General features: G+C 54.7%; 8 protein-coding genes across 8 annotated transcripts; 2 read left to right on the forward strand and 6 right to left on the reverse strand.

Moving 5' to 3' along the window:
• Window positions 1–101: 101 nt before the first annotated feature.
• Window positions 102–673, reverse strand: QBC33DRAFT_603628 (uncharacterized protein; the record flags this gene model as incomplete). The annotated part of the gene is made up of 2 exons (XM_060432193.1): window positions 102–296; window positions 524–673. The coding sequence occupies 2 exons, from the start codon at window positions 671–673 to the stop codon at window positions 129–131; spliced, it is 318 nt and encodes a 105-aa protein (XP_060278114.1). The 3' UTR covers window positions 102–128.
• A 651-nt stretch (window positions 674–1,324) lies between these two features.
• QBC33DRAFT_603630 (uncharacterized protein) lies at window positions 1,325–4,138 on the reverse strand (the record flags this gene model as incomplete). The annotated part of the gene is made up of 7 exons (XM_060432195.1): window positions 1,325–1,497; window positions 1,856–2,086; window positions 2,264–2,327; window positions 2,760–2,867; window positions 3,316–3,365; window positions 3,405–3,601; window positions 3,738–4,138. 7 exons carry the CDS (start codon window positions 4,136–4,138, stop codon window positions 1,325–1,327), a joined length of 1,224 nt encoding a protein of 407 aa, XP_060278115.1.
• A 1,048-nt stretch (window positions 4,139–5,186) lies between these two features.
• Window positions 5,187–5,709, reverse strand: QBC33DRAFT_603634 (uncharacterized protein). The gene is made up of 2 exons (XM_060432196.1): window positions 5,541–5,709; window positions 5,187–5,392 (listed from the first exon to the last, which is right to left on the reverse strand). Exons 1-2 carry the CDS (start codon window positions 5,686–5,688, stop codon window positions 5,217–5,219), a joined length of 324 nt encoding a protein of 107 aa, XP_060278116.1. The 5' UTR covers window positions 5,689–5,709; the 3' UTR covers window positions 5,187–5,216.
• Window positions 5,710–8,943: 3,234 nt separating this feature from the next.
• Window positions 8,944–10,272, forward strand: QBC33DRAFT_624064 (uncharacterized protein). The gene is made up of 2 exons (XM_060432930.1): window positions 8,944–9,541; window positions 9,609–10,272. The coding sequence occupies exons 1-2, from the start codon at window positions 9,027–9,029 to the stop codon at window positions 10,243–10,245; spliced, it is 1,152 nt and encodes a 383-aa protein (XP_060278117.1). The 5' UTR covers window positions 8,944–9,026; the 3' UTR covers window positions 10,246–10,272.
• A 462-nt stretch (window positions 10,273–10,734) lies between these two features.
• Window positions 10,735–12,677, forward strand: QBC33DRAFT_603640 (major facilitator superfamily; the record flags this gene model as incomplete). The annotated part of the gene is made up of 7 exons (XM_060432197.1): window positions 10,735–11,178; window positions 11,347–11,444; window positions 11,476–11,625; window positions 11,662–11,771; window positions 11,844–12,128; window positions 12,236–12,273; window positions 12,380–12,677. Exons 1-7 carry the CDS (start codon window positions 10,922–10,924, stop codon window positions 12,675–12,677), a joined length of 1,236 nt encoding a protein of 411 aa, XP_060278118.1. The 5' UTR covers window positions 10,735–10,921.
• Window positions 12,678–13,050: 373 nt separating this feature from the next.
• Window positions 13,051–14,499, reverse strand: QBC33DRAFT_564290 (uncharacterized protein; the record flags this gene model as incomplete). The annotated part of the gene is made up of 4 exons (XM_060430356.1): window positions 13,051–13,209; window positions 13,274–13,736; window positions 13,807–14,054; window positions 14,134–14,499. 4 exons carry the CDS (start codon window positions 14,497–14,499, stop codon window positions 13,051–13,053), a joined length of 1,236 nt encoding a protein of 411 aa, XP_060278119.1.
• A 3,883-nt stretch (window positions 14,500–18,382) lies between these two features.
• QBC33DRAFT_564292 (P-loop containing nucleoside triphosphate hydrolase protein) lies at window positions 18,383–18,776 on the reverse strand (the record flags this gene model as incomplete). The annotated part of the gene is made up of 2 exons (XM_060430357.1): window positions 18,383–18,553; window positions 18,612–18,776. The coding sequence occupies 2 exons, from the start codon at window positions 18,774–18,776 to the stop codon at window positions 18,383–18,385; spliced, it is 336 nt and encodes a 111-aa protein (XP_060278120.1).
• Window positions 18,777–18,896: 120 nt separating this feature from the next.
• On the reverse strand, window positions 18,897–20,834 carry QBC33DRAFT_564293 (uncharacterized protein; the record flags this gene model as incomplete). Its single annotated transcript, XM_060430358.1, has 5 exons — window positions 18,897–19,229; window positions 19,335–19,432; window positions 19,508–19,562; window positions 20,241–20,496; window positions 20,572–20,834. 5 exons carry the CDS (start codon window positions 20,832–20,834, stop codon window positions 18,897–18,899), a joined length of 1,005 nt encoding a protein of 334 aa, XP_060278121.1.
• Between the last annotated feature and the right edge of the window lie 1,178 nt (window positions 20,835–22,012).

Consider the following 22,012-nt stretch of genomic DNA (forward strand, 5'->3'; position numbering starts at 1 on the left):
GCCCAATGCAAGTATCGCACTTGCTTCTGTTTATGGGAACAACACCCGGCGCCAGATGGTTTCGACGGCTCGCATACGACCTTCCTATTCGAGTTCCAGATGCCCCACGACGGCCACGGCAAGAGCGGTCAGCCAGACGCCACGGAACGCCTCCATAAACGACGCGACACGCCATCCCTCCACCCGTCGGGCAGGCGACCCAGCTCGGCGAGGTCATCCCTGATGCGCGCAATCTCCTCTGCCGTGCCGGGCAGGTGGCCGAAGCGGCGGTGCAGCCCGGCCAGGAGGAGCCGAAACTGTTAATGGGAGATATCTAATATTTGCACATTGGAAAGGTGGTGAAGTATCCCGCAAGGCAGCCCCAGAGCTAAAAGGTGGCGATACCATGCAACTAAAGAGCCAAAATATGGTGCTTCCTTGCCTAGGTCTTGCGCCACCCAGACCACCAGCTGCGTAGGGATCATAAGGCTGCCAATGTGGAGATCCTAGTCAAGGCCCGCAATGAGGTCTTGGACAAGGACACCAAGTTGACAAGCAGCCGAACAGGCCTGCTACGGCTGGGAAAGGCGGCCTGAACCTGGGCTTGCCAGGCTTCCCCCTCGAGCGACTCGATCAGCAATGTCTCCTCGCCGCTGACATAGGCACCAGCGCAAATCACTTCCCCACGATACATGGTGATCGCCCCCCAGAACCCATCTTCCCCCCCGGCTCATGTATTGCGTGTAGGGTGTTGTTCGGTCCGTCCCGTCCCAGAAGCTTCAGTCGAACCGGTGGTTAGCAGGGCTCCCTCCAGTGTCTGATTGACGCCGAGAAAGCATCTTTTGTAAAACAGACGCAAGATAAGGCGTATATGGGCAGATAGGTCTCCATCCATGCTTCTCCTCCTCTCTCCCGTTGGTGCAGAAATCTTAAACTAGGAGGCTGGAACTAGGCCAGTGCCAACCTCAACCATGCCTCGCTCTTCCGAGCACCCTGGTTGGGAAGTCCAGCCACCTCCTTGGACTAATGGGTAGGAGTAGGGTTGCTATGATATCTACTTAGCATTGAGGCAGGTGATGCTCTCTGGTGGCTAAACGGGACATTCTTAGCTAGGAACTATCTTACTTTAACGTCTAGGCAGACAGGACTAAGGGTACATTTGTAGGGGAAGTAAGTGTCCTCCAAAACTTAAGGCGCAGCCTGTCATTCAAGGCTTGGCTTGTCTTCTTATTGAGACTCCCCATTGTTTAGCTAATCGTAATAATACATCCACAGGATAGAGCAACTAATCAAAGCAATAAGACAACAGCTAGTTCTAGTTCCACCCTCTCTACCCCTGCCTCCATCAATTGAAGATGTCCTTGGCCTTGGTTGGGGAAGTAGCATATGCATCCTTTCCATCCTCGTTGTCGGCATCCTGTTTGACAATCCCAACGACATTTGTCGACCAGCTGGGAGTATCGTCTATCTCCTCGTCATCACCATTGTCCCAGGCTGCCGCCTCCTTGGCCAGCCTCGCTATTAGGGGGGGATAGTAGCTCCATCATGGTATACTCTGCAAGCTGTGTCTCCAGAACCTTGTCGCTAGAGGTTGCAGTTGGGTCCGGGAGGAAGATCTTGGCTGCCCGCCATGCAGGACCTGTGCGACGTTCTTCGCGAGGAGGTTCATCATCGAGGTTCTGAGGTACTCCCCAGGAGACGCCCACATATCTTTCCGTCCAAACTCGGCCTAGTCGTTCCACCATCCGGGTATCTCATGCCGCTGCCGGAGGAGGATGTCGGGTGGCGAACCGAAAGTAGACGTACCTTGCCAGAGGCCAGAAGTCGTTGCAGAAGGTCAGTTCTTGCCTGTTGATGTCGTCCTCTTAGTCTACACCCTGCAGGCAGCAAACTTTCCAGGATCTAGGGGTGTCTCCAGGAACAATGACAAGGTTGGCCTTGTCGAGTGCCTCTTCGTATACCTTTCGCATTGGGATGCCATTGGCCAGGTTCCAGATATGCCCGCGGCGGTGTGAGGGCTTGCCAAAGAGGCTCTCGGCTGCCACGTCACCTACGCTATGCCTAACAATGTGGGCTACGCAGACACTGCTGGGTGGTTGAAAGTCGCCTGTGGTAGCACACCGAGTATACTCCTTAATGATCTACACCGAGCTCTGCGCACGCGGCTTCTTCGTGCACGGCACCCGAAGGCAAGGCCCGCCATTCCTCCGGTTTGCCAAGTACGTCATATTGATCGTGCCAGGGACCTTGTTCGGCATTGCGAGGGACTTAGTAGGTAACTTACCCTTCTTCTTGTCCTTGTCTTTAGGTGTCGTCGCTGGACTATCTTTGGTCTCTCGCTCTCGGATCTCCGCGGGCAGGTGGTTAGTGCATCACAGATGGCAGTTGCGTTTGCTGTTGCCTATTGCTGTCGCTGTCGCTATCTATTGCTGTTGCTGTCTATTGCTATTGCTATCTATCGCTCTTCCTGTTACTATCTATTGCTCTAGCTATTACTATCTATCACTCTTGCTGTTTCTGTCTATTGCTCTTGCTGCTGCTGTCCATCCTTACTGCCGTTGCTGTCCATTGTCACTGCCGTTGTTATAAATAGCAATATCGATAGCGATAGCAATGTTAACAGCAATAGCAATAGTAGGTACGGGCGTTGAACGACCGGATCCTGCTCGGCAGCGCCCCGCGCCACATCACCATCTCAAACAGCACCCTCTCTGCTGCACTCAGCCTCAGGCCCCAGATATGACTGGCTGGGATTGTGATGTAGGTGGTGGGTTAGACACTCTGCGCTGTGTGTTGCGCATGGTCTGATCCGCAAATGCAAGGCCCTCGTTCAGGCGCGCCTCGTCATACTTGGAGACGTCGTTGGGGGGGTTGGGGAACCTCGGCGACTCGATGATTTATATCAAGGACAGTGAGAAATGGGGTGTGCGCGATTGTGGGATGAACGAAATAAAGGGACGAAGTTGGAAGATTTGTTGGGACTGGTGAGGCAAAGCCAGGTGATCTGATACGCAGAATTCCTGCCTGGCACCCAAATCGGCCCTGACGGTCAACCAGGCTGTCTACAGCAACGCGGGGTTCTCGAGCAGCCTCGTGACGAACGACCACAATTGACAGATCCCTCTCGGCTGGCGGTTCCGCGGCCTCAAGATCTAGTTCATCCCAAGGTTGTACGGCGCCGAGAGCCTGCAGCCTACACCCTCGAGGCGTAGTTGGATGTTCTGAGAAGAGATGCCATGGAGAGGGGATCGCCTAGTGTGGCAGCTGATTCGAGAGGGCGGACATTTGCAACTGGAATGTGACAGTCGCCCTTCGAGGTTGCTGCTTCCCACCCACCCCTTTTCGCTCCATTTCTAGGGTTTTCACTGGCGTGCTTGCAACATATGCTGCAGCATTATCAAGAGAACTCACAACACGCAGCCTACACCTATTCAGCGTCGGATTCGGAGTCGCTGTTGAGGGCGTGTGCCCTGTGTCGCTTCCGAGCGACGTGGGCTTTGTCTGGCTGTTGTGCTTCTTGCTTTTGCTTCCCTTGGGGGTGCCGAACTTGATCGCCAAGCGGGATGGCGCCCTGCCGCTGTCTTCCATCTTTGTCTTCTGGAGGTGGCAGGGATGGTAAAGTCTTGGAATTATAGGTGTGTGGTGAAGAGGGGGCGAGCAATGAGCCAGCAGGTTGAAAAACTTGAGAATCAAGGGCTAAAGTTGACATGAATCCCCGTCGCCGTGCCGTGCTGCGGGAATGACAACCGTTGATTGACTTCTGCTGCTGGTCCACCAGTTGGTAGATCATGCTATGGCCGTCCATTTCCTCCATGACGTCGGCCATGGTGAAGCCCCTGCACGCCTCCGCCCACCAAGCCTTGGCCATCTCCCGGAGCACGAGGACGCCCGCGTTGGCGAAGACGATCTCGGAGTAGAGAACTTCGTTCCCGTCCAAAGCACCCATGGTGTCGGATGCTAGGTCGACGGCGACAGCAATTCCACGGCGGCATACAGCTTTGGATCCTCTTTCCTCAGGTTTAAACGCGCTGAACAAGACTTCCTGCGCTTTCTCGGGTCCGTTTTGATAACTCCGCAGCGTGGTCCGCCGCCCTAGCGACCAGGCGCCGGTGGCCCAGACGTCGTACGGCTGGCACATGATCACCTCGGGGGCCTGCATAGTCGTCCAAGACGCACCGCGTCTCTAGCCGCTCGTCGTCGGCCTCGGCGCCCAATGTTTCGGCTTCGTCCTCAAGGAACTTCGCGGGGCGCTCACCAGGGGGTATCAGCTCCACGCGCTGTCGTGCACTCTGCACTCGACTACCATTATCCCCGAATTCAACTAGAGAGAGCTGGACTATTGCCTGCCATCCATCGTCCGCGATCTCGTCATGGAACTCCCGAGTGCAAATAGAGAGAAAGCTCCTTTAAAGGTCGGCGCATATCCCCAACAACTACGTCAGCCGCTATGGTCCCAAAGGTTGGTCTCTGTGAGCGTTTGATTGGCTCTGATGCAGGACAGTTCAAGGGCCAAGTTTAACCATGGACTCCATGGTTTCGTTATTCTGCTGGCCTCTGGAACCCCCACAGATTTCGGAAATGACCGATATAGCCGACTTCTTAATCAGGCACTGGAACGAGGTGCAGCACGGCGGCAACCTCTCACAGACTCGATTCCCACAGCAACAACAACTTGCAAACCCCCTGGATGATTCTAGGGTTGCGCGTATCCTCACATCTGCGCAGGAGGAGAGGTCAACGGCGAGACTGTAGGAGATGCCGTGCATGTCGCAGATGACGGCTGTTCTAGCACAATAGCCACCTTGCGCTTCACAGTACCGCTCTTGGTCAACACCCTCCTCGCCTTCTTAATTCTTGGGAGTATTCTAGACAGTCGCAAGGCTAAGCAAGGTATCTAGGAAGCTTAAGCATCCTCCACGGAGCGGCTTTGAACCTACCTAGCAAGAAGAGAGGAGAAGAGCCAAGCTGGACACTTGATTGCCATGCTACTGCCGGTACCTAGATGACGTAGCCATGATCCATCACGCCCCCAAGCCTGCAAGCCAGCAAGTCACTTGCATTTATGATAATGTCGGCGCGCACGCCGCTACTCTTTTAGCTCATAGTGGCAGCATCCAATACATGCTTCAGGACCGCGCGGCGGAAGTTGTTGCCATGGGCAAGACTTCTTGAGCGAGCTTTTCCTTAGTGTCGATGATGCCGTTCCTTTCGAACGGCTTCACCCACGCCATGGTCTCTTATATCAACGATCCTAGCGTGAACAGCTCCCTCATGGTGACAGGCCTGCCCTTCAATGTCCGGCCCTGAAGCGGCAGCTTGTACGCAGCCTCCTTGTAGTTCGTGGCGTCAAAGGCTTGTCCCTGCAGTAGCAAGCTGGCTGCTAATGCAGCGTGGGTTCTTCTCCTAGCCGAGGCTAATAGGATCAACACGCTTTGCGTGCAGCTTGGAGCATGTCCGGCCCTGTCAGGCATGCAAGCACCTGAGACAGGCAGACAAGCTGTTATGCACTGTAGCTGCACCTATGGTGGTAGTATACAGATAGAAGTAGCGCATATGCCTACAATTCGGGTCTTGGAAGAGTGGCATGATGTTCATACTAGGGACGGGGAAATCGGGGACGCTACGGAGGGCTCCCAGCAGGCTTATCTTTGTATTGGCGAGTTTGGAGGCGGAGGCGGCGGAGGAGGAGGGGCTGTTGTCGCGGGGCATCTTGACCGCTGCTAGTGGTGGCAGCGCATCCGTTTCTACTGCTGGGTTCTCGAAACCGTGTTTGCCAAGGTCATAATCGCCGGTGCCAGCGCATCCCACTAGCCCAGCGTGAGGCACGGGCCGTCGTACCCGGTCGACTCGGCAACGGCGCTCTCCTACCACCCGGGCAAGCCGCCGAAGACGGCGTTGCGATGGTCGGCCTCCAGGGTCTCCTTTAGCGTGTGGATGACTCGCTCCAAGGGATGCCTCGGACGGCCGCGCTTGGCAGTTCGAGCCGAGTCACTCTCCATTGCCTATAGCATCGAGCGACCGTAAATACACGGCGCCTTAGAAGATTGCTCAAGTCAGGTACGTACAACCCATTCGGAACTGCCAGAGGGCTACAATTTGTAGAGCTGTAAACGTCGTCGAATTTGGGAATCCTTATTTTGTATCGGCGGCCCGATCGCCGTCCTGCTAGCCGATAACCGCGCCGGGGCCTGCATCAAACTCTCGACCAAAGTTACGAACCGTCTTGCTGTTGAGGCCCAAAAGCTCTGCGCCGACTTAACCTTATCCCTCTTGAGCCTGCATGCAGGCCCGGCGGGAGGAATCAGAGGCAAGACTAGCCCTTGTCGTCTATTTTTTTGTCGCTGATATCGAGCATCTCACACCCCATTGTCACTCCCGAAGAGCAAGTCTTGCCTGTCGCTGGACGTTCAAGTCGCCACATCGACTACGCGGCCCTGATGGCGTCCATGACGCTGCTGCTAAGTTACCTAACCCGTAAACCAGGTACGTCGGCCAACCTGCAGCCCCTCGCGGACCCAGACCTGTGGAGTCGGGAGCTACCAAAACCTCGACCGAATGATCTGGCAAGCCCGCATTCGCAAGTTGAGAGCTCAAACCCTCTGACTTGTGCAAAGCGCGTCTAGGGTTTAGACTAGCCTGTCTATCCTGGGTAGCCTTGGGAACAGCAAGCTTGCTGAAAGGACTGTTTCTAGTCATGCGGCTCACCCTCAGTGCCAAGGGACTTGCTCAGACTTTAAGTGTAATAGTTGCAAAAGAGAAAGCAAACTAGAAAGTCTAGAATCGAGAAAGTGTAGAAGGCAACGCCAGCCCAGGCGCTCATTTTCGACCGCATGGAGATGTCCGGCCAGGCTATTCCCACGGAATCAAAGAGCAACAACCGCATTGGAGCGAAGTCGCAGACTTTCTCAGACCCTTCCTCCAGTACAAGACCAGCCCCCCCTGGCTTGGCTAGCCCAGCAACTTCAACCGCAGCGTCTACCAGGTCACTAGCCCTCGATCTAAACCATCGTCCTCCTCATCAATGCCAGCCAGTCCCCCTCGCGCAGCCAAATCTAAGCTTGAAGTGCGGACAAACGGCTGCAGCTGCAGCAGCTGGGCGAGGACAAGCTGTCTAAGGGCGTCTACAGCGCCTTCAGCGAGCTTGTCAGGGTCTGGAACATGCCGATAGTGTAGCCATACTACGTCAAGGGCACGTTTTGGAACCGGTAGGGCCCTGAGAGCTAGCTTACCTAGGCGCTCGGCACGGCCGTGAAAATCGTCCTCGTCTGGCTCCTAGAAGCCCGATGGATTGGTCATTGTAAAGGCCATGCATGGACCCATTAAGGGCCGTAGAAGGCGCGGGATTGGACGGAGGGGGCTAGGCGTCTCCAGGTTGTCTTTGTATGGAATGGGAAGGAAAATCCCAGAGGTTATTATCATTCATCGGCGGACAGTGTCGAGAGGGTAAGAGGTGATACAGGCAACAGTAGTGACGCACCAACCGAGAGCGAAGACAATACAAAAGGCAGGCCTGGGAGAAAAGCGCAGGTAACCCTAGGTTTTAAGCCTAGCTTTCTTCAAATGTTTTATATAGTCTAACGGCTCTTTTCTCAGTAAAGCTCTTGTCGGTCGCCTTTGGCAGGACGCAGATGATCGAGAATACCGAATCACTGAGTCGGACTCTAGGGCGGGAAAATGGGCAAGATTTTAAAGGGGGCCCCAACAGCAGACGAAGGTTTCTCTCGCCGCTGGAGGTCGACGACGCTTAGGCTCCCATCCCCCATGCCCACCACCACCTTCTTGCCCCAACCAGCTCCTCCGGGGCCCTGACGATGGCATCAAGGCTCTCGTTGGCACGTTGAGCTGAGTCATTTCTTTGCTCTTAGTAGTTGCCCAGAAAGGATTTCTAAATCTTGGTTCTCCCACAACATGATCTAGCCGTTTGCAAAACTCGCTTACTATGTACCCATCCAACAAGCACGATGGATCTTATTGGCTGTAAATAAGAGAGCGTTTCGATTTGAGGCTCACCCTTCACCCTGTGCCACGCCCCACTTTCTTTGGCCCTCCCCCTCAATCCAACACAGGCAGGTGCCAGAGTAACTTGTGCGCCACACTCACTTTGGCCGCGAAGCTTGGTGTGGCGCACAAGCCTTAAAAAAATTCACTGACTTTACGGATGTACAAGAATGTCCCTTAAGAAAGAGGGGGATTACACTTTGAGTTAAGCGTGATGGCCTCTCGCCAGAATAGGGGGGGGCGGACGTTTTGCGACTTGGTCGCCGAGGCCGAGACCTTGCCGGACTATATTATCGTGGCAAGGTCAGATATAAACTGGATGAATTGAAGGCGTAAGGAAGGAATGGAATGCGGTGAATCAAGTATTATTGCGTAGAATCCTATGAAGTAACTAAGGTAAAAAGAGTGCTGCCTGCGATAACTGTGAAAATCGATGATTATTAGCAAGGTATCTAGGTTCTGATCACGATCTTAAATGCAGGTGTGGAAGGTCTGCGCCAAAGCTGACTCATCCTGATCTGGAATGGCCTGTGCCTTTTCCATTCACCACGTCATTAGGCTAGTCACCTGGCTTTGAATCTGACAATTTTTGGTTATCATTAGTAAGTTGGGGGATTGAAAGGCCTTGGGTGGTCTTAAAAATGCTGTGAAGGTGGCTACAACCAAAAACGCATGAAATGAAGTGGGCTACAACCAAAAACGCATGAAATGGCCCGGGAGAAAACCAGTTTACTGCGGACCTTAATTAGGCCGGTTCACCTGACCTTGAATCTGACACCTGCCAGGCCTTCAGTTAGGACCCCGAGGGTGCAGTTTTGATGTGAAGCCAATTCAACAACTGCGCAATACGGAAATGATTTACCAAGGCAAGTTTTGCCTGCAAAATTTAACCAAGCGTGCCATAGGTTATTTACTTTTCTTCTCATGACAGTCGGAGTATCTGTGAGTAGAGCAGGGCCACGTGACGCACCTGCCGAACAACATCTCGGGCATGAAAATTAAATTCCTTATCTGAAGTGGGGTAATCGTGTGGAAATAATACAACAACAATGGCGCGCCTGCTTCAACCTCCAATAACCCTCCACCGCCCGCTTCCCGCTACACCACCGCGCGTCATCGAACTTCTCCATCCCGACTACGCACCCGGCGAGAACATCCTTCTCGTCCTTCGCGCCCTTGATGATGGCGGTGTCGATTATGATACAGCCGTGATTGCCGCTGGCATTGTTGCTGGAAATATCTGGACCGGTTTCCTCGCTACCCGCAACCCTGACGGTATTCTCATGCCAATTGCACGCCCTGCCGATGGCATCCTCCGAGGGTGTAACGCATATTTCTTCCAGCTACCCAACACCGATGTCCTAGAGCGGCCCTACCCAGTTGTAGTTCGCTTCTCAGACTGGTGCTTCCCACATGACGATCTGCCTTCGCCGTGGAGAGAATTGCGACCTGCTCCCGATCAGGGCTCCTCATGCCGCGTTACTGACGCTGGATGGAGCGTTGAGAAGGCTTATCTTGTCCCAGTGTCTTCCCAGGCGTGGTGGATTCGTGAAGATATGAGCAGGTGAGTCGCGTGTGGTTCGCCCACTCTCACCAACAGATCCGCTTTAGCTAACAGGTTCTGCATCTAGATATACTACTGTTGACCGATTCAGCCAGGTTGACATTGACTCTGACGACAACACCCTTTTCCTCCGCTCCGACATACATAAGATATTCGACGAGAAAGTCTTTACAATCGTGCCGAAACGGAATATCTCCCTCGCACAAGATACGCCACAGCCGTCACATACAGAGGAGGAATTATCGCTTGTCATCCACATATTTAACGCTCTCTCCGACGCATACTTCAACGCTACCTACCACAACCGCCAACTCCTGCCGTTGCGGTACAGTGTTGAATGCCTCTTCGCTCGCTTTGCCTGGACTGTCTTTTCCCCAGGCGTTCTTGGCAAATTCCTCTTGCAATGTCTCACGCAACGTAGCGTGTTAGTTTTCGATCCTGTTGCACGCCGGTTCGCTGTTGAGACGAGGAGTCCCCAACAGACATCCGGCATTTACAAGGCGTCGCAGAGCAGAAGTTCAAGTCCGAGGAAGAGAGCAGCTGGGGAGATGGATGATGAATTTGGCAGTGTGTGTGGAGAGGATGCAAGCCAGGCTGACAGCGGATTTGTTGACGAGGAGGGCCTTTGTAGAGGGAGGACGATGAAGAGAAGATGGAGTGGTACCCATGATGAGGTTGTATTGAAGCGACGTTTACAACCCTAGATGTAGAGTTTGAAGGTTGTTGTTAACTTATCACTTAGTTTGTCTGCCAATGTCTGCCTTTTTGTTTTGTATATTGTAGGCCTAACGGGGCTTGCTTTTGGTAAACAACCCGCCTGTGCCGGTAGGAGTGACGCGAAAATGAATTGTGATGAGTTGCGAGAAGATAATTGGAATTCGGGGAGCAGCCTCATGGATAACGAGATCTGACCGGGAGTATAATATGAAATAAAGCTCCGTGACCGAAAGTGGGTCACCAGCCCAAGGGATGTCTTAGAAATCTAGCTCGGAAATATCTCGATCGCCAAGCATTGCCCTCAGACCCTCGAATCGGTGTTCAGGGGGGTCCGAATTAATTCGCCATGCCTCGGCGCTGAGTTATCAGATCCGAGACCCAAGCCCACTTTTCTGTATGAGTATGTCATTCCTTCTCTTCCTCGTCAGAACGCTGCTTATGACGCGTCTCCGCCCACTGAAATCTGAGTGGCGGGACGCTGTTCAGCGGCTTTAGACTCAGATTCTGGTCCGGATATCCATTAAAAATTATCTGCCGTATATTAGATCCGCGCCGTCAGGGAACAATGCCCATAATCCATGTTGAGAGGATATATTCTAGCCATTCCTCTCAAACCAGAGGACTTTAACGTCCTGCGTAGACGGGCTGGAAAACTCAACAGCCATGGCGCCGCGCGACTTCGAGCACGGATCTCCCGAGAATGCCGCAACGGGACAGCCGGCGCAATTTTTGCTATCCCGGCTCCGATGCCGAAACCAAAACCGGAACGCGGGCTTCACCCACCCGCTCATCGACCTCAAGTCTAGCCCCCGGGCCCTCGTCAGCTTCGACGGTCCTGGTGACCCCTATCGGCCGCTGAATTGGTCCTTCAAGAAGAAGGCCATGACCACCGTGCTTTATGGAGCAATTACGATGGGTAAGTTCCGGGCTTTCACTGCCGCCCCCAACTTAGCCCATTTCATTTCTGGTCTCTGACGCCTTTACTAACCAACCTCCCCCGTTTGAAGGCGCTGCATATGCAAGTTCTGCGTATGATATCTCGATTGATGTTCGGGTAAATATATCTTGATATACTGATGTATTTCCAGGTTCTCGCCCGCGATTCCGCAGGTCGGTAAGCAGTTCCACATTGGAAACGAAGTCGGCACCCTAGGCATATCGCTATTCTTGTTCGGTGTTGGATTAGGTCCTCTCTAACCCTAAGCCAATCTCTGAAGTGTACGGGCGCAAAATGACTGTCCTAGCGCCGTATTTCTTGTCGACAGTATTCTCATTCGCCACAGCTGTTTCCAAGGATGTTCAGACCATCATGATCACGCGGTTCTTCTCGGGCTTCTTCGGGTCTGCGCCCATCACCAACGTTGGCGGTGCGTTGGCCGATATCTAGACTGCGGAGCAGCGAGGTGCCGCCATTATTGTCTATGCTCTCACACTTGTTATTGGAACTGTTATCGCTCCCCTTGTGGGCAGTGCAATTGTTGCGAGCTATCTCGGATGGAGATGGACCGAATACGTACGTGATAGGGGTAATTCTCATTTTGTTCCTCTTCCCACCTGTCGGGAGGCCGATGCTGATAACGCACAGATAGCTGGCATCCTGATGTTGCTGTCTTTCACGTCAGGAGTGATTTTTCTTGACGAAAGCTATGCGCCCGTATTGTTAGTGTACAAGGCCCGAAGACTCAGGATTCAGTCTGGCAATTGGTCGTTGCATGCTCAACACGAGGAATGGGATGCATCGCTCAAAAAATTGGCAAGCAAATACTTAATCCGCCCCTTCCAGCTTCTAGCAACCCCAATCTGCTTCTTCATAGTGCTCTATGCCTCTTTCGTCTACGGTCTCCTCTACCTGAGTCTCGCCTTGTTCCCTGTTGAATTTTAGGAGATCCGTGGATGGAATGCAGTTGTGGGAGCGTTGCCATTCCTCGCTCTCCTGGTCGGATTCTCCTTGAGGCAGTCGTCAACTTGCTCAACCAGAAATTCTACACCAAACGGTACCGGGCAAACAACGCCCCGTTCCTGAAGCTCGGCTTCCGCCCATGATGATTGGCTCCATCTTCCTCCCTGCAGGCATAGTTATCCTTGGCTGGACCGGGAAGAAGGATACGGTTCCATCTGCAGCGCTGTTTCCATGGGCCTCGGCTTCTTCACCATTTTCCAAGCCGCGTTAAACTACCTGATCGACACCTTCCAGGAATACGCGGCGAGTGCGGTCGCGGTGAACACGTTCCTTCGGAGCGTCTTCGCTGGTGGTTTCCCGCTTTTCACGAATGCCATGTTTTATAACTTGGGTGTCCCATGGGCACAGAGCCTCCTGGGCTTTTTCGCATGTGCACTGATCCCCGTACCCTACGTCTTCTACACGTTTGGTCCACGTATTCGGGCCCGAGGGAAGTGGTCTAGGGCGTCGGTGAACTAGCTTGAGGTTTCAGGCGCAGAGTCTGGATCCAATGCCATGCAACCCGCTAGGAACCGTCCAGATCAACTTGCTCTACTCGGAGTCAACCTTTCCGGATGGGTACTTCATGCCCATCGAGACGACCTCTTCTACGGCAGTCATGCCCAGCCCAGTGAGGACGGCAACATGACCGAGGGACAATAAGGTGGCGAAAGGGGAGGATTGCACGCTGCGACAACAGCAGAGGCGTCGGTTGCTCGACAGGTGACCACAACATCGGCCCCGTTGCTGAGGGCCGCCACGATCGGCCACGCTCCTATATACGCATTGACTCCACAGACCGCGCCCTTTAAAATAGGGACAAAGGGGTATCTCGACTTCTGCTTTCTCCAAATCACCCCTCCTCCCTGCTAGACAACCCAAGCACATTCTTGAGATACCAGGGCAGATATATCTCCCTTGACCACCGAGCCAGATACTGAATGCCGTATATGATGCTATAGACGCCAAGGACACTGCGGGTGCTACCGAAGGGACAGTCCGCCCAGAGGATCTAAGAAACGAGTCAGCCAATCCAACCCCCAAGGGCATACCAACCACTTCAGAAGACAACATACCGTCCGCCGGCCCTCCCTAGTCGTACACGCAAACGCCCAATCATGCCCCGTGACGATAACAGCCGGGAGGAAAGGCAGCGCGGCGAGATCACCGCCGGCATCGCCGACGAGGCCGGCCAGGAGCTTCCACTGCGCGGCGTGCCAGGTGCCGACCTGCAGCCTAGCCTCCTCGCCGCCGGCGCCGGCCCTCTTGGTCTCGACGCTGACCGCCACGGGGTCGCGGCGCAGCGGGCCGAAGTCGCTGTGGTTGATGGACTGGCACGGCAGGCTGGCGCGGAGGGCGTCGATGGCGTTGGCTGCCTGTGCTGCTGCGGCGCGGGAGAATGTTGCGGGGGTGGGGGTGTTGGGAGGGACTTGGCTGTCGGATTGGGCGATGTTGTGGGGTGATAGGAGGATGCAGAAGTCGACCATCTTCGACGACGTCTGGCCTGGTAGGTATTCCTTGATGATTTTGGCTGAGGTGCTGTGGTGTAGTATTGCATGTTAACATCTCTTCGGTGATCAGGCTGTCCATCCCTTCCCCAAACACATACCATGATGTAAAATCCACGAGGGGTGCCTCGTCGCGCCTCCTGATGCCCAGCGCTAGTTGTATGAGGGGATAGTGTACGGCGCAGTTCCAGCCATGCTCTGTCTGGAGGCTGGCCTCGGAATATGTGGCGGCGGAGACAATCTCCCGGACGGTATCGACGGCGGGGGTGGGGCCGAGGGGGTCTCGCGTGGCCGGCTCGGCAAAGTTGATCTCCCGGAGACGGATCCTGGGCTGGAGCGTGATTGCGTCCTGTATGAACGGAGAGAGGGTTGAGGCATTAGCTAACGTACGTGCCACCTCAGAGCAAGCGTATGGGATAGATCCTTACACGGAGAGAGCTGGAGATGACAGAGATTCCACTCTTGATCTGCTCCATGTCGGCGATCAGCTCCATCAGGGAATCCGGGAGCGCCCTGTTTGCCTCGGTCAAGGGCCGGACCTCGATCCCCTCCGGCCCCAGCTCCATGGTGGCGAGTCTCTTCCTCGGAGACGAGGCCCCGGAGGTCTGCGAGTGTGACTGCGACTGCGATCGGGACTGGGACGACAGAGAGTGCATGTCGAAGTGGTTCGCCGTCCGCTTCGGCCTCGGTGTCTGCTCCTCCGTGTCGTCGAGCAGGTCGTGGACCGGGCTGCGACGGCGTCGCTTAGACGTTGGCGAGGGCATACCATGGCTGGCCTGGTCTGTTTCGGACATGATATCGGCGCGGGGGTGGGAGGCCGGGGGGGAGATGAGTGGGGGAGATGCGGATTGGGAGCGCTTCCGCTTCCGCGTCTCTACGCAATTGGAGAGGAGATGACGGGTAGCGGAGGGGGTTGAATTTGGCGTAGTGCAGAGCCAGTCGAGGATATCTTTGTGGGAATGCATTTATTGGTAGAATGTGGTGTTTGTTCGGGGCGGTGGTGGTGTTGGATTTGGATAAATTTAGGGGATGCGGGGGAGAGGTTTTGTTTGTTGTTAGTTTTAGGAACTGTTGACCCACCAACCAAAAAGAGGCTAGCGTCTGTGCATCGCAATTGGTCTGCACACAGCCATGCAAATTGTCAGATCCAAGGTCAGGTGACCGGCCTAATTAAGGTCCGCATGTAACTGGTCCTCCCATTTCATGATTGGGCAAAATACTCCGTGCACCTCCTGCTAGTCGCTGAGTGTCAGAGCGGGTTGACCAATAAGACAACTGGATTTTAGGTCTAACAACCAATCAGACTGGAGGATTCCTGGTTTGGGGAGCCAATAGGAGCCCAGTTAATTATTTCCTGAAGGCCTGTACGGATAATCATCGCTTCGCTCTAAGGGTCATTTTGGCTGTATTTTAGGGGCCCCAGCATTCCTGGTGACCAGAGGAGACCCACTTTTCAATACAACAATACGAATCGGTCTTGCGCACGAAATCCAGTGACGGGCTGGCGGCATTTATAACAGCTGGCAGTATCTCCTCGCCGTCGCCGGCGCCGTCGCTAGCCATTACCGTTGCAAATACTTTGGCACACCCAAACGCAATACTTGTGAGGTGACTGCACTGACTAGCGAGCTAATCTACCTAACTAAATGCTGGAACATTGCTAGAGATGCAAATCGGTAGAGGATACAAGACCATAAAGCAACTTGCGATTCAAGTTGGCATGTAAGTCTTTCCACTCACCGAGCAATTTGGCAAGAATATGAAGCTGAATATGGCCAGGGTATAGGCTCATATCTCTACGACACTACTGACACCCATAGGTTACAAAGTCTTTAATTGTAAGGCTATCACCTGGGGATCGATCGATCTTCGATCTCCTGCGTGGTAAGAGATTGATATGGACCGCTGCGAGTTTTCTGCTGCAGGCTGGGTGGACAAGGCAAAGGAGTTCGGGGGGGCGGTACCCCGGAGCAAAGGGCCATTTCTGCTTGCCATTGTACTCAATGACTCTAGGTAGATAGGCCGCGTTTGGGCAAGGAGAATGGAGACAACTTCTGGGACGAGGTCAAGGATAAGTTGGAGAGGCCGACAAACGCGCGGTAAGGAGTGTCTTTCCATGTTATAGTATAGTAGGTATATCTTCCGCTACCATGAATGAATGACCTGACGGTAAAACAGCGGCTTTAATGCTCTTCGGGTAGGGCTCGTAAACCGCGGCTCCCATGCATAAAACCATGTAAATCCTCACCTGCCAACGTCTTTCAGGCTGTTTCTCCTCCCGCTTATACCAGAATCCCCACATGTCTACCTAATACGTCCATGTAGAGACGAGAAACGCAGTCTTACAACAAAAGAGACAGAGATGGAGTGGGGCAGCAAGGCTTGTTGTTCGATAGCAACCTTCTTCTCAGCTTTGCCATATTGCTTGGAATTGGTAGATCCTAGAGTTGCCGCGTTGCTTTCCATAAACCTTACTAGGAGGGTTCACGTCTGTGGATATACCAGAGGGTTTGACTTTCCATGCGTACCTTTCCCAGCACACCCTTCTGCACAGCAACGGCAACCTGCTAGAGTGAGCTGCTATCCCAACTGCGACTAAAGTAAGGGGCCGGTGGCACAGAGAACGCGGAGCTCGAGTCTGATTCTGGAAGGAGCAGAAATGGATCACAGGCATGTTAACTAGAACATCCCCAGCCCTCCCCAGCCCTCTCCAGGCCCCGCGGCGACGCCAAGTTTAAGGCCTGGAAGGCTAACCATGCGGTTTTGCAAAGCATTTTAGGCAGGCTGCTGCAATTCTTAAGTTCTTGTTTTTACTAAGCCGTAAAGTGTAGAAGTTGCTGAAGAACTACGTTGCTTTCAATCTACACTGCCTTCTAGCAAGTTTTTGACAAGCAGGTTCTGCCCTCTAGGGTATAATCCTTAAATCAACTAGGGAGCTTTTCTCACAGGCCAACTGCTCAACAACCAAAACTAGCTGCGCAAGTGGAAGGCAATCAGCCTATATAAGCTGACAAGCTTCGATGCTCGCGCAAGACCCAACCACCCGCCAAGTAAAAGTGTACATGTATGGACAAGCCAATCTATGAGATTCCGATGGAACCTAATAGCGCAACCTCCAACAGCTGGCGCCCAATGCCAATAAACGCGCGCGGCGATCTGGACTTCGCAGGCGCAGAGGTAAGCCTCAGTGCACTCAGCATGTTCACAGCAGTAACCTTCGACATCCATCCAACCAGCCAGCGCGTCTTCCAGAGCTTGGCCTAGGATCCACTCCTCGCAAACTTTGACGCCATCGCCAGCAGCATGAGCCTGCCAACTACAACAATAGCTAGCAGCTGCAAGATAAAGCTGCTATGCCTAGTCATCCCAATCGCTATTGGCAGCAACGCAAAGATTATGGCAAGCGCTGTTATGAGAATCTGGTGTAGACAGAGTAACAAGGCGTAAGCAACGGCATCTAGAATACTTGTGCCTCAAGGCCTATACTGGTTTACAAGGTTGGCAAGCTTGATAGCATTTGTCACCACAATGCTAATAGGCATAAGCATGCCAATAAGCGAGGCTACACCAAGCGGGATGCCTGAGGCAATCTGTAGCACAATTGCACTGGTTGCCAGGAAAGGAATAGAGACAAGCAGCAGCAGTGGCTGTCACATCAATCTCGATTTTGCTTGAGCCACCAAAGCTACTTGACAAGGAGACAGTTGTCTTGTCTAACCCCCTAATAATTCTCAGTTTGCGCTTGGTTGTGTTCTACGCAGACTTAGACTTCCTGATCATTTCGAAGAGCATGGGACGATCGGCGAAGCGGGCCGCCGACTCGGTGGACTTCATCAAGTGGATTCTCTACAACAGCTGCGTCAGGGCCAGTGGCAGACAGATTCCGGCCTGGCTACCGGTGCAGATGAGCCACGCGTTCCTGCCGCAGAAGCTGTAGAGCAACTACGTGCAGGCTACTTTCAACGAGGTCTATGAGCTAGCCTGGTACATCGGCTCCGGCTTGGACTTTTCAGAACCCCATGGTTGTAGCGGTGTCAAAACCGGCCTCATCACGTTGGCGTTTGGGTGGGTCGGATTGCCTGCACCGAACTTTCTCGGCAGCACCGATGGAGCCTGGCTGGCCGTCGTCATCCTAGCTGTCTGGTGGACGTTTGGGTTTAACTTTATTCTCTACAAGGCGGCGTTGCAGGACATTCTGGGGGAGCTCTATGAGGCGTCGATGTGGGCTACTTTGTGCTGCTTGTCGTCATCTCGGCGCTGTCGGCCGTCTTCACCATCTTTATCTACTCGATGGTCAGATTCGCGCTTGCACATCTAAATTCCGAGGCAAGGGCATCATTCTTAGGCTTGTGCTTGCAGGCTTCATAATACCTGCGGCAGATGCCTACCCTGACGCATTTGTGCAGCTCTGGATGGGCATTGCCTAGCTTACTCGCGAGGCAGCGCGTGGACTTGGCCTGGAGAAGCTCGCCAAGGAGGAACGACGCGACAGCCTGCTATTTTTTATCGTGCTGCTCACCATTGCTGGAGCGGTGGTCGAGCGGTTCTTTGGTTGTGGTGCGTCAGAGGGTTATAATCTTGGAGAGGAAGTCCTTTACGCGCATGCTATGCAGATTCGTGAAGGACCCCTTGGGCTTGGCCTCCTCATGATCTTGCCATCGGCCACAGCCGTGCCTTTCAGGCACGCCTTATATCATAGGTGATCACAACCATGGCCATGCTGTCGTGGGCAAGTTCGATCATCACGTCAAGCACCTCGTTGATCATGTCTGGGTTGAGGGTCAAGGGCTGCTTGCCGAAGAGCATGGCTTTCGGTTGCATAGCCAGCGCCTGGCCAATGGTTACGCGCTGCTGCTAGCTAGCTGCCAGAGACCTAGGCAGGTAGTTTCTTAGCCTAGTCGGCCACACATTCGAGCAGCTCAATGCCGCGCTTGTCGGCCTTGGCGTGGGATAGCCCGTGCACCTTGCCTGGGCTGAGAGTGACGTTCTCGAGGATGGTCTTGTGGGCGAAGAGGTTGAACGACTGGAAGACCATGCCGACAGTAGTGGCGGCAGATTTAGCATCTGCCATGCGGGATGGATGTATGCCTATATCCAATCACACCCCTAGCTGAGAGTCAATTGCCCGCGCCAGTCGTCATCATTCCATGACTATTCTTGTTTGTGCGATGGACGCAAGCCAAGTCCCATGCTAGCTGCGCTGGGCGAAGGCGCTCTTGTATAGGCAGTTGGATGCCGCTATGGCAAGGTTCATGGATTCGGCGCTGCCATAGACCGACATGGTGATGGCGGCGCCGGCAATCGCGAGGTTGTCGTTGTCGAGCCTACGCACCTCGTTGCCGAACAGCCACGCCATTGGCTTGCCTAGACAGGCCAAGTTATAGGCAACTAGGAGGTCCTTGCCTTTGACGTTGGCAGCAAGCACCTGCAGCCTAACAGCCAAGGCGCGGGCGCGCACATCTGTTGGCGTCGCTTCTACCGTGATGGGGAGATGGGAGATTGACCCGGTCGAGGAGAGCATGACCTTGGGGCTGTACAAGTCCACGCTGCGACTAGTGAGAGTCACAGTATCGGCGGCGGCAGAATCTGCCGCTCAGATGATTGTGCCGGCGTTGCCAGGGTCACGTACCTCTTCTAGGATGGCAATGAGACTCGGCTTGGTGCCGAAGACGTCCTTGACCAGGGTCGGGAACTGACGGTACATGGCGACAAAGCCCTGCGAGGTGACTGTGTTTGCTATGGTGTCAAGCATATGCTTGGCGACGAAATCAATGTCGACAGCCGCGTCACCAGCTGCCTAACTAAGATTGTGGTACTGCTTGAGCGCCTTTGGTGTGGCAAAGAGCTCCACGACCAGCTTGGCGCGGAACGTTAGCACCCTGGAGACGGCCTGCGGCCCCTCCAAAAGGAAAAGCCCAGTCTCAAACCAAGCCCCTCGCCTTGCCAGCTTGGCAGCAGCTCGAGCGCAAGGGGGATGTGGATTGTCTAGCATGGGCCGATTCTATCCACGCGGAGTGACTAATCCGAGCCGTGGCAGGCCCTTGCTACCAGTGATCTGGAAGCGCTTCTTTGAGGATCGTGAACTTCGCCTGGTTTCGCCTGGCGTCTTTGGCCTCCTGCGCAGCCTCGTACTTGATTGAACATGCCATAGTCCATGATCTTTGGCCACTGGAGGCTTGGAATTGAAAGCGACCTAAATCAACCCCTGGTCTGCTTCCTGCGCGAGACGAAGGCGACCTCGATTTTCACAATGCTGACCTGTTCTCTGCCGGGACCGACAAGATGAACTTCAGGGACGCAGATTCGGCTGTTGGTATAGGGATTGCTGATGCGTTTCTCCTCTGCCTAAGCGATACATCTCCTTCCAGTGCTACCAAGTTCGACAAGACCCAGGAGGCTACGCAAGACATTACAGAGGTGCCCGCCGTCGAGATCATCACCACCACAGCTATGCACCTGATAAGCGCCGCCGCTGTGAAACTCGGGCTTGGCGACAGACTGGACGCCGCTGATGAAGTTCGCCTGTTAGCTAAACGCGGGCACCGGCGGCCTGCACGAGCGCGTCGCCGAAGCGGGAGATTTCAGACCGTTCGCCCAAAGCCTGCCGAATCCCCTGGCCGAGCACGATGGCCACGTTTTCAACCATGTAGTGCATGTCGATCTCAAGGTCAGATCGGTGAGCGAGTCCCTTGTGCGAGCGCCGTGAGCAGGTGATTGTATAACGGCACCAAGGTGTGGATCTCAGCGCGGCGGTGCCGTCAAGGTTGAGGGAAAGCTTGATGCTCGACTTCCTAGTCTCACGTTGGAGCGGGGCAGTGCGGTTCGCAGAGGCTATACCTTAAGACTTTACCGGCGCGGTAGCTCACGGCGCCAGCGGGGCTATTGAGTCGAGGAACGTGACGGAGCCGACGATGACCAGCCTTGCAAGGTAACCCCCCGCCTTGCCCTCCTCAAACTTAGAGATGATGCAATCCGACACAAGTCTGAAGTTTGTCTCCAAGCCAACCTCCAGCACAACGCAGTAGTAGTTCAAGTCAAACCACTTGGTCATCTCGAGCCAGATGGCCAGCTTGGGGGGCATATCCTTGCCGCCCAGTTTGATAATGCAATGCAGCCAGGCCGGGGACATGACCGGCATCACACCAGGGAGGATTAGGAACAGCACGCCGGCAGCGCTAAGCAAAGCCAAGATAGTCCTCGGCGTGGAAGAGCAGCTGGTTGATAGCCAGCCAGGTTCGCGCCCTTGGCGAGGGTCATGTCAATGTCCCAACCGCAACTTCGGATGCCCATTCGGGAACGCGGTCGCGGCGATGCTCACATGCCGCCACCTCCGGGAAGTCCGGGAACAGGCACTTCCTTCCGCATACAGCACCCGTTCGGCGTGCACACGGCGGACAAGTCGGCGCTGCTGCGTAGGGTTATCGCGTTGGCGTTCTCGCCGGCGGGCGGGTACCGCGTGATGCTAGCATCTAGGAACTCCCGGTTCAGGGCGTTGGCTCTGCATACGAGGAGCCGACGCATGTGAGGTGGGCTACCGCATCCACTGTCGTGTTGCAGCGCAGCAACTCGAGGGAGGGGAAATGCGAGGAGCCATTGGCGCCGTGATGAAGTCAGGGTCAGCAACGGCCTCGCTTCTCGGCAGGTAAAGCTCGAAGGAGAACAGTACGGTGCGACAGGCGCTCTCACCAGCGCACGGGGGCCATCGCCGTGCCCCGCCGTCTGATTCATCAACCGTCTCTCGTCTAGGAATCCTGAGACGTTCGATGCTGGAGAGGCACGCGTCCCGGGAGAGCTCGGTGCATCACGGGCGGGCGCCTGGCTCGGCTGTCGCTTTCACGTCGGGCGCGGCGGCAAGCCGTATACGACGTATCGGAAGACTCTCCTGGGCCAGGGGTAGGTCCTATGCCAGGGTAGGATATCTGCAGTGCAAGACATTAAAGACAAGTGCATCATTGGCAGCGGGCATAGCAGTAGGGCAGGGAGGAAGCGCTGGCGTGGCGGGCAGGCGGGGATAGCCAAAGGCGAGGCGGAATGTGTAGCGGCAGGGGCAGGGGCAGGCCCGGGCGAAGGTCTCTTTGAAGAGGCGATGCGTAACGTCTGCGTCGCTGGCAGTGGATTATTTATGGCGACTCTGTATGCTAAGGAGGGCGATGGCGTGATGATGCCTGTCTTGGTGTCTGGACATTTGCGTTGGGGGGGGGGGGGGGGGGGGGGGGTTGGGGGGGGGGGGGTTTTTTTTGTGTATGGGCGGGGCGGAAGGGGGGGGTGTGGTTGGTGGGGGGGGGGGGGGTGGGTGGTGGTGGGGGT

The sequence above is a fragment of the Phialemonium atrogriseum genome (genome assembly GCF_030411735.1).
Source record: "Phialemonium atrogriseum strain 8032-3 unplaced genomic scaffold QBC33scaffold_51, whole genome shotgun sequence".
NCBI classification, from domain to species: domain Eukaryota; kingdom Fungi; phylum Ascomycota; class Sordariomycetes; order Cephalothecales; family Cephalothecaceae; genus Phialemonium; species Phialemonium atrogriseum.

Bases quoted from the DNA above. Each gene is read 5' to 3' on its own strand.
- QBC33DRAFT_603634 (XM_060432196.1), bottom strand. From the start codon at position 5,688: ATGCCCCGCGACAACAGCCCCTCCTCCTCCGCCGCCTCCGCCTCCAAA. The intron at 5,393-5,540 runs GTAGGCATATGC...TGATCCTATTAG, and splicing joins ACTCTTCCAAGACCCGAATT to CCTCGGCTAGGAGAAGAACC.
- QBC33DRAFT_624064 (XM_060432930.1), top strand. From the start codon at position 9,027: ATGGCGCGCCTGCTTCAACCTCCAATAACCCTCCACCGCCCGCTTCCC. The intron at 9,542-9,608 runs GTGAGTCGCGTG...TTCTGCATCTAG, and splicing joins ATTCGTGAAGATATGAGCAG to ATATACTACTGTTGACCGAT.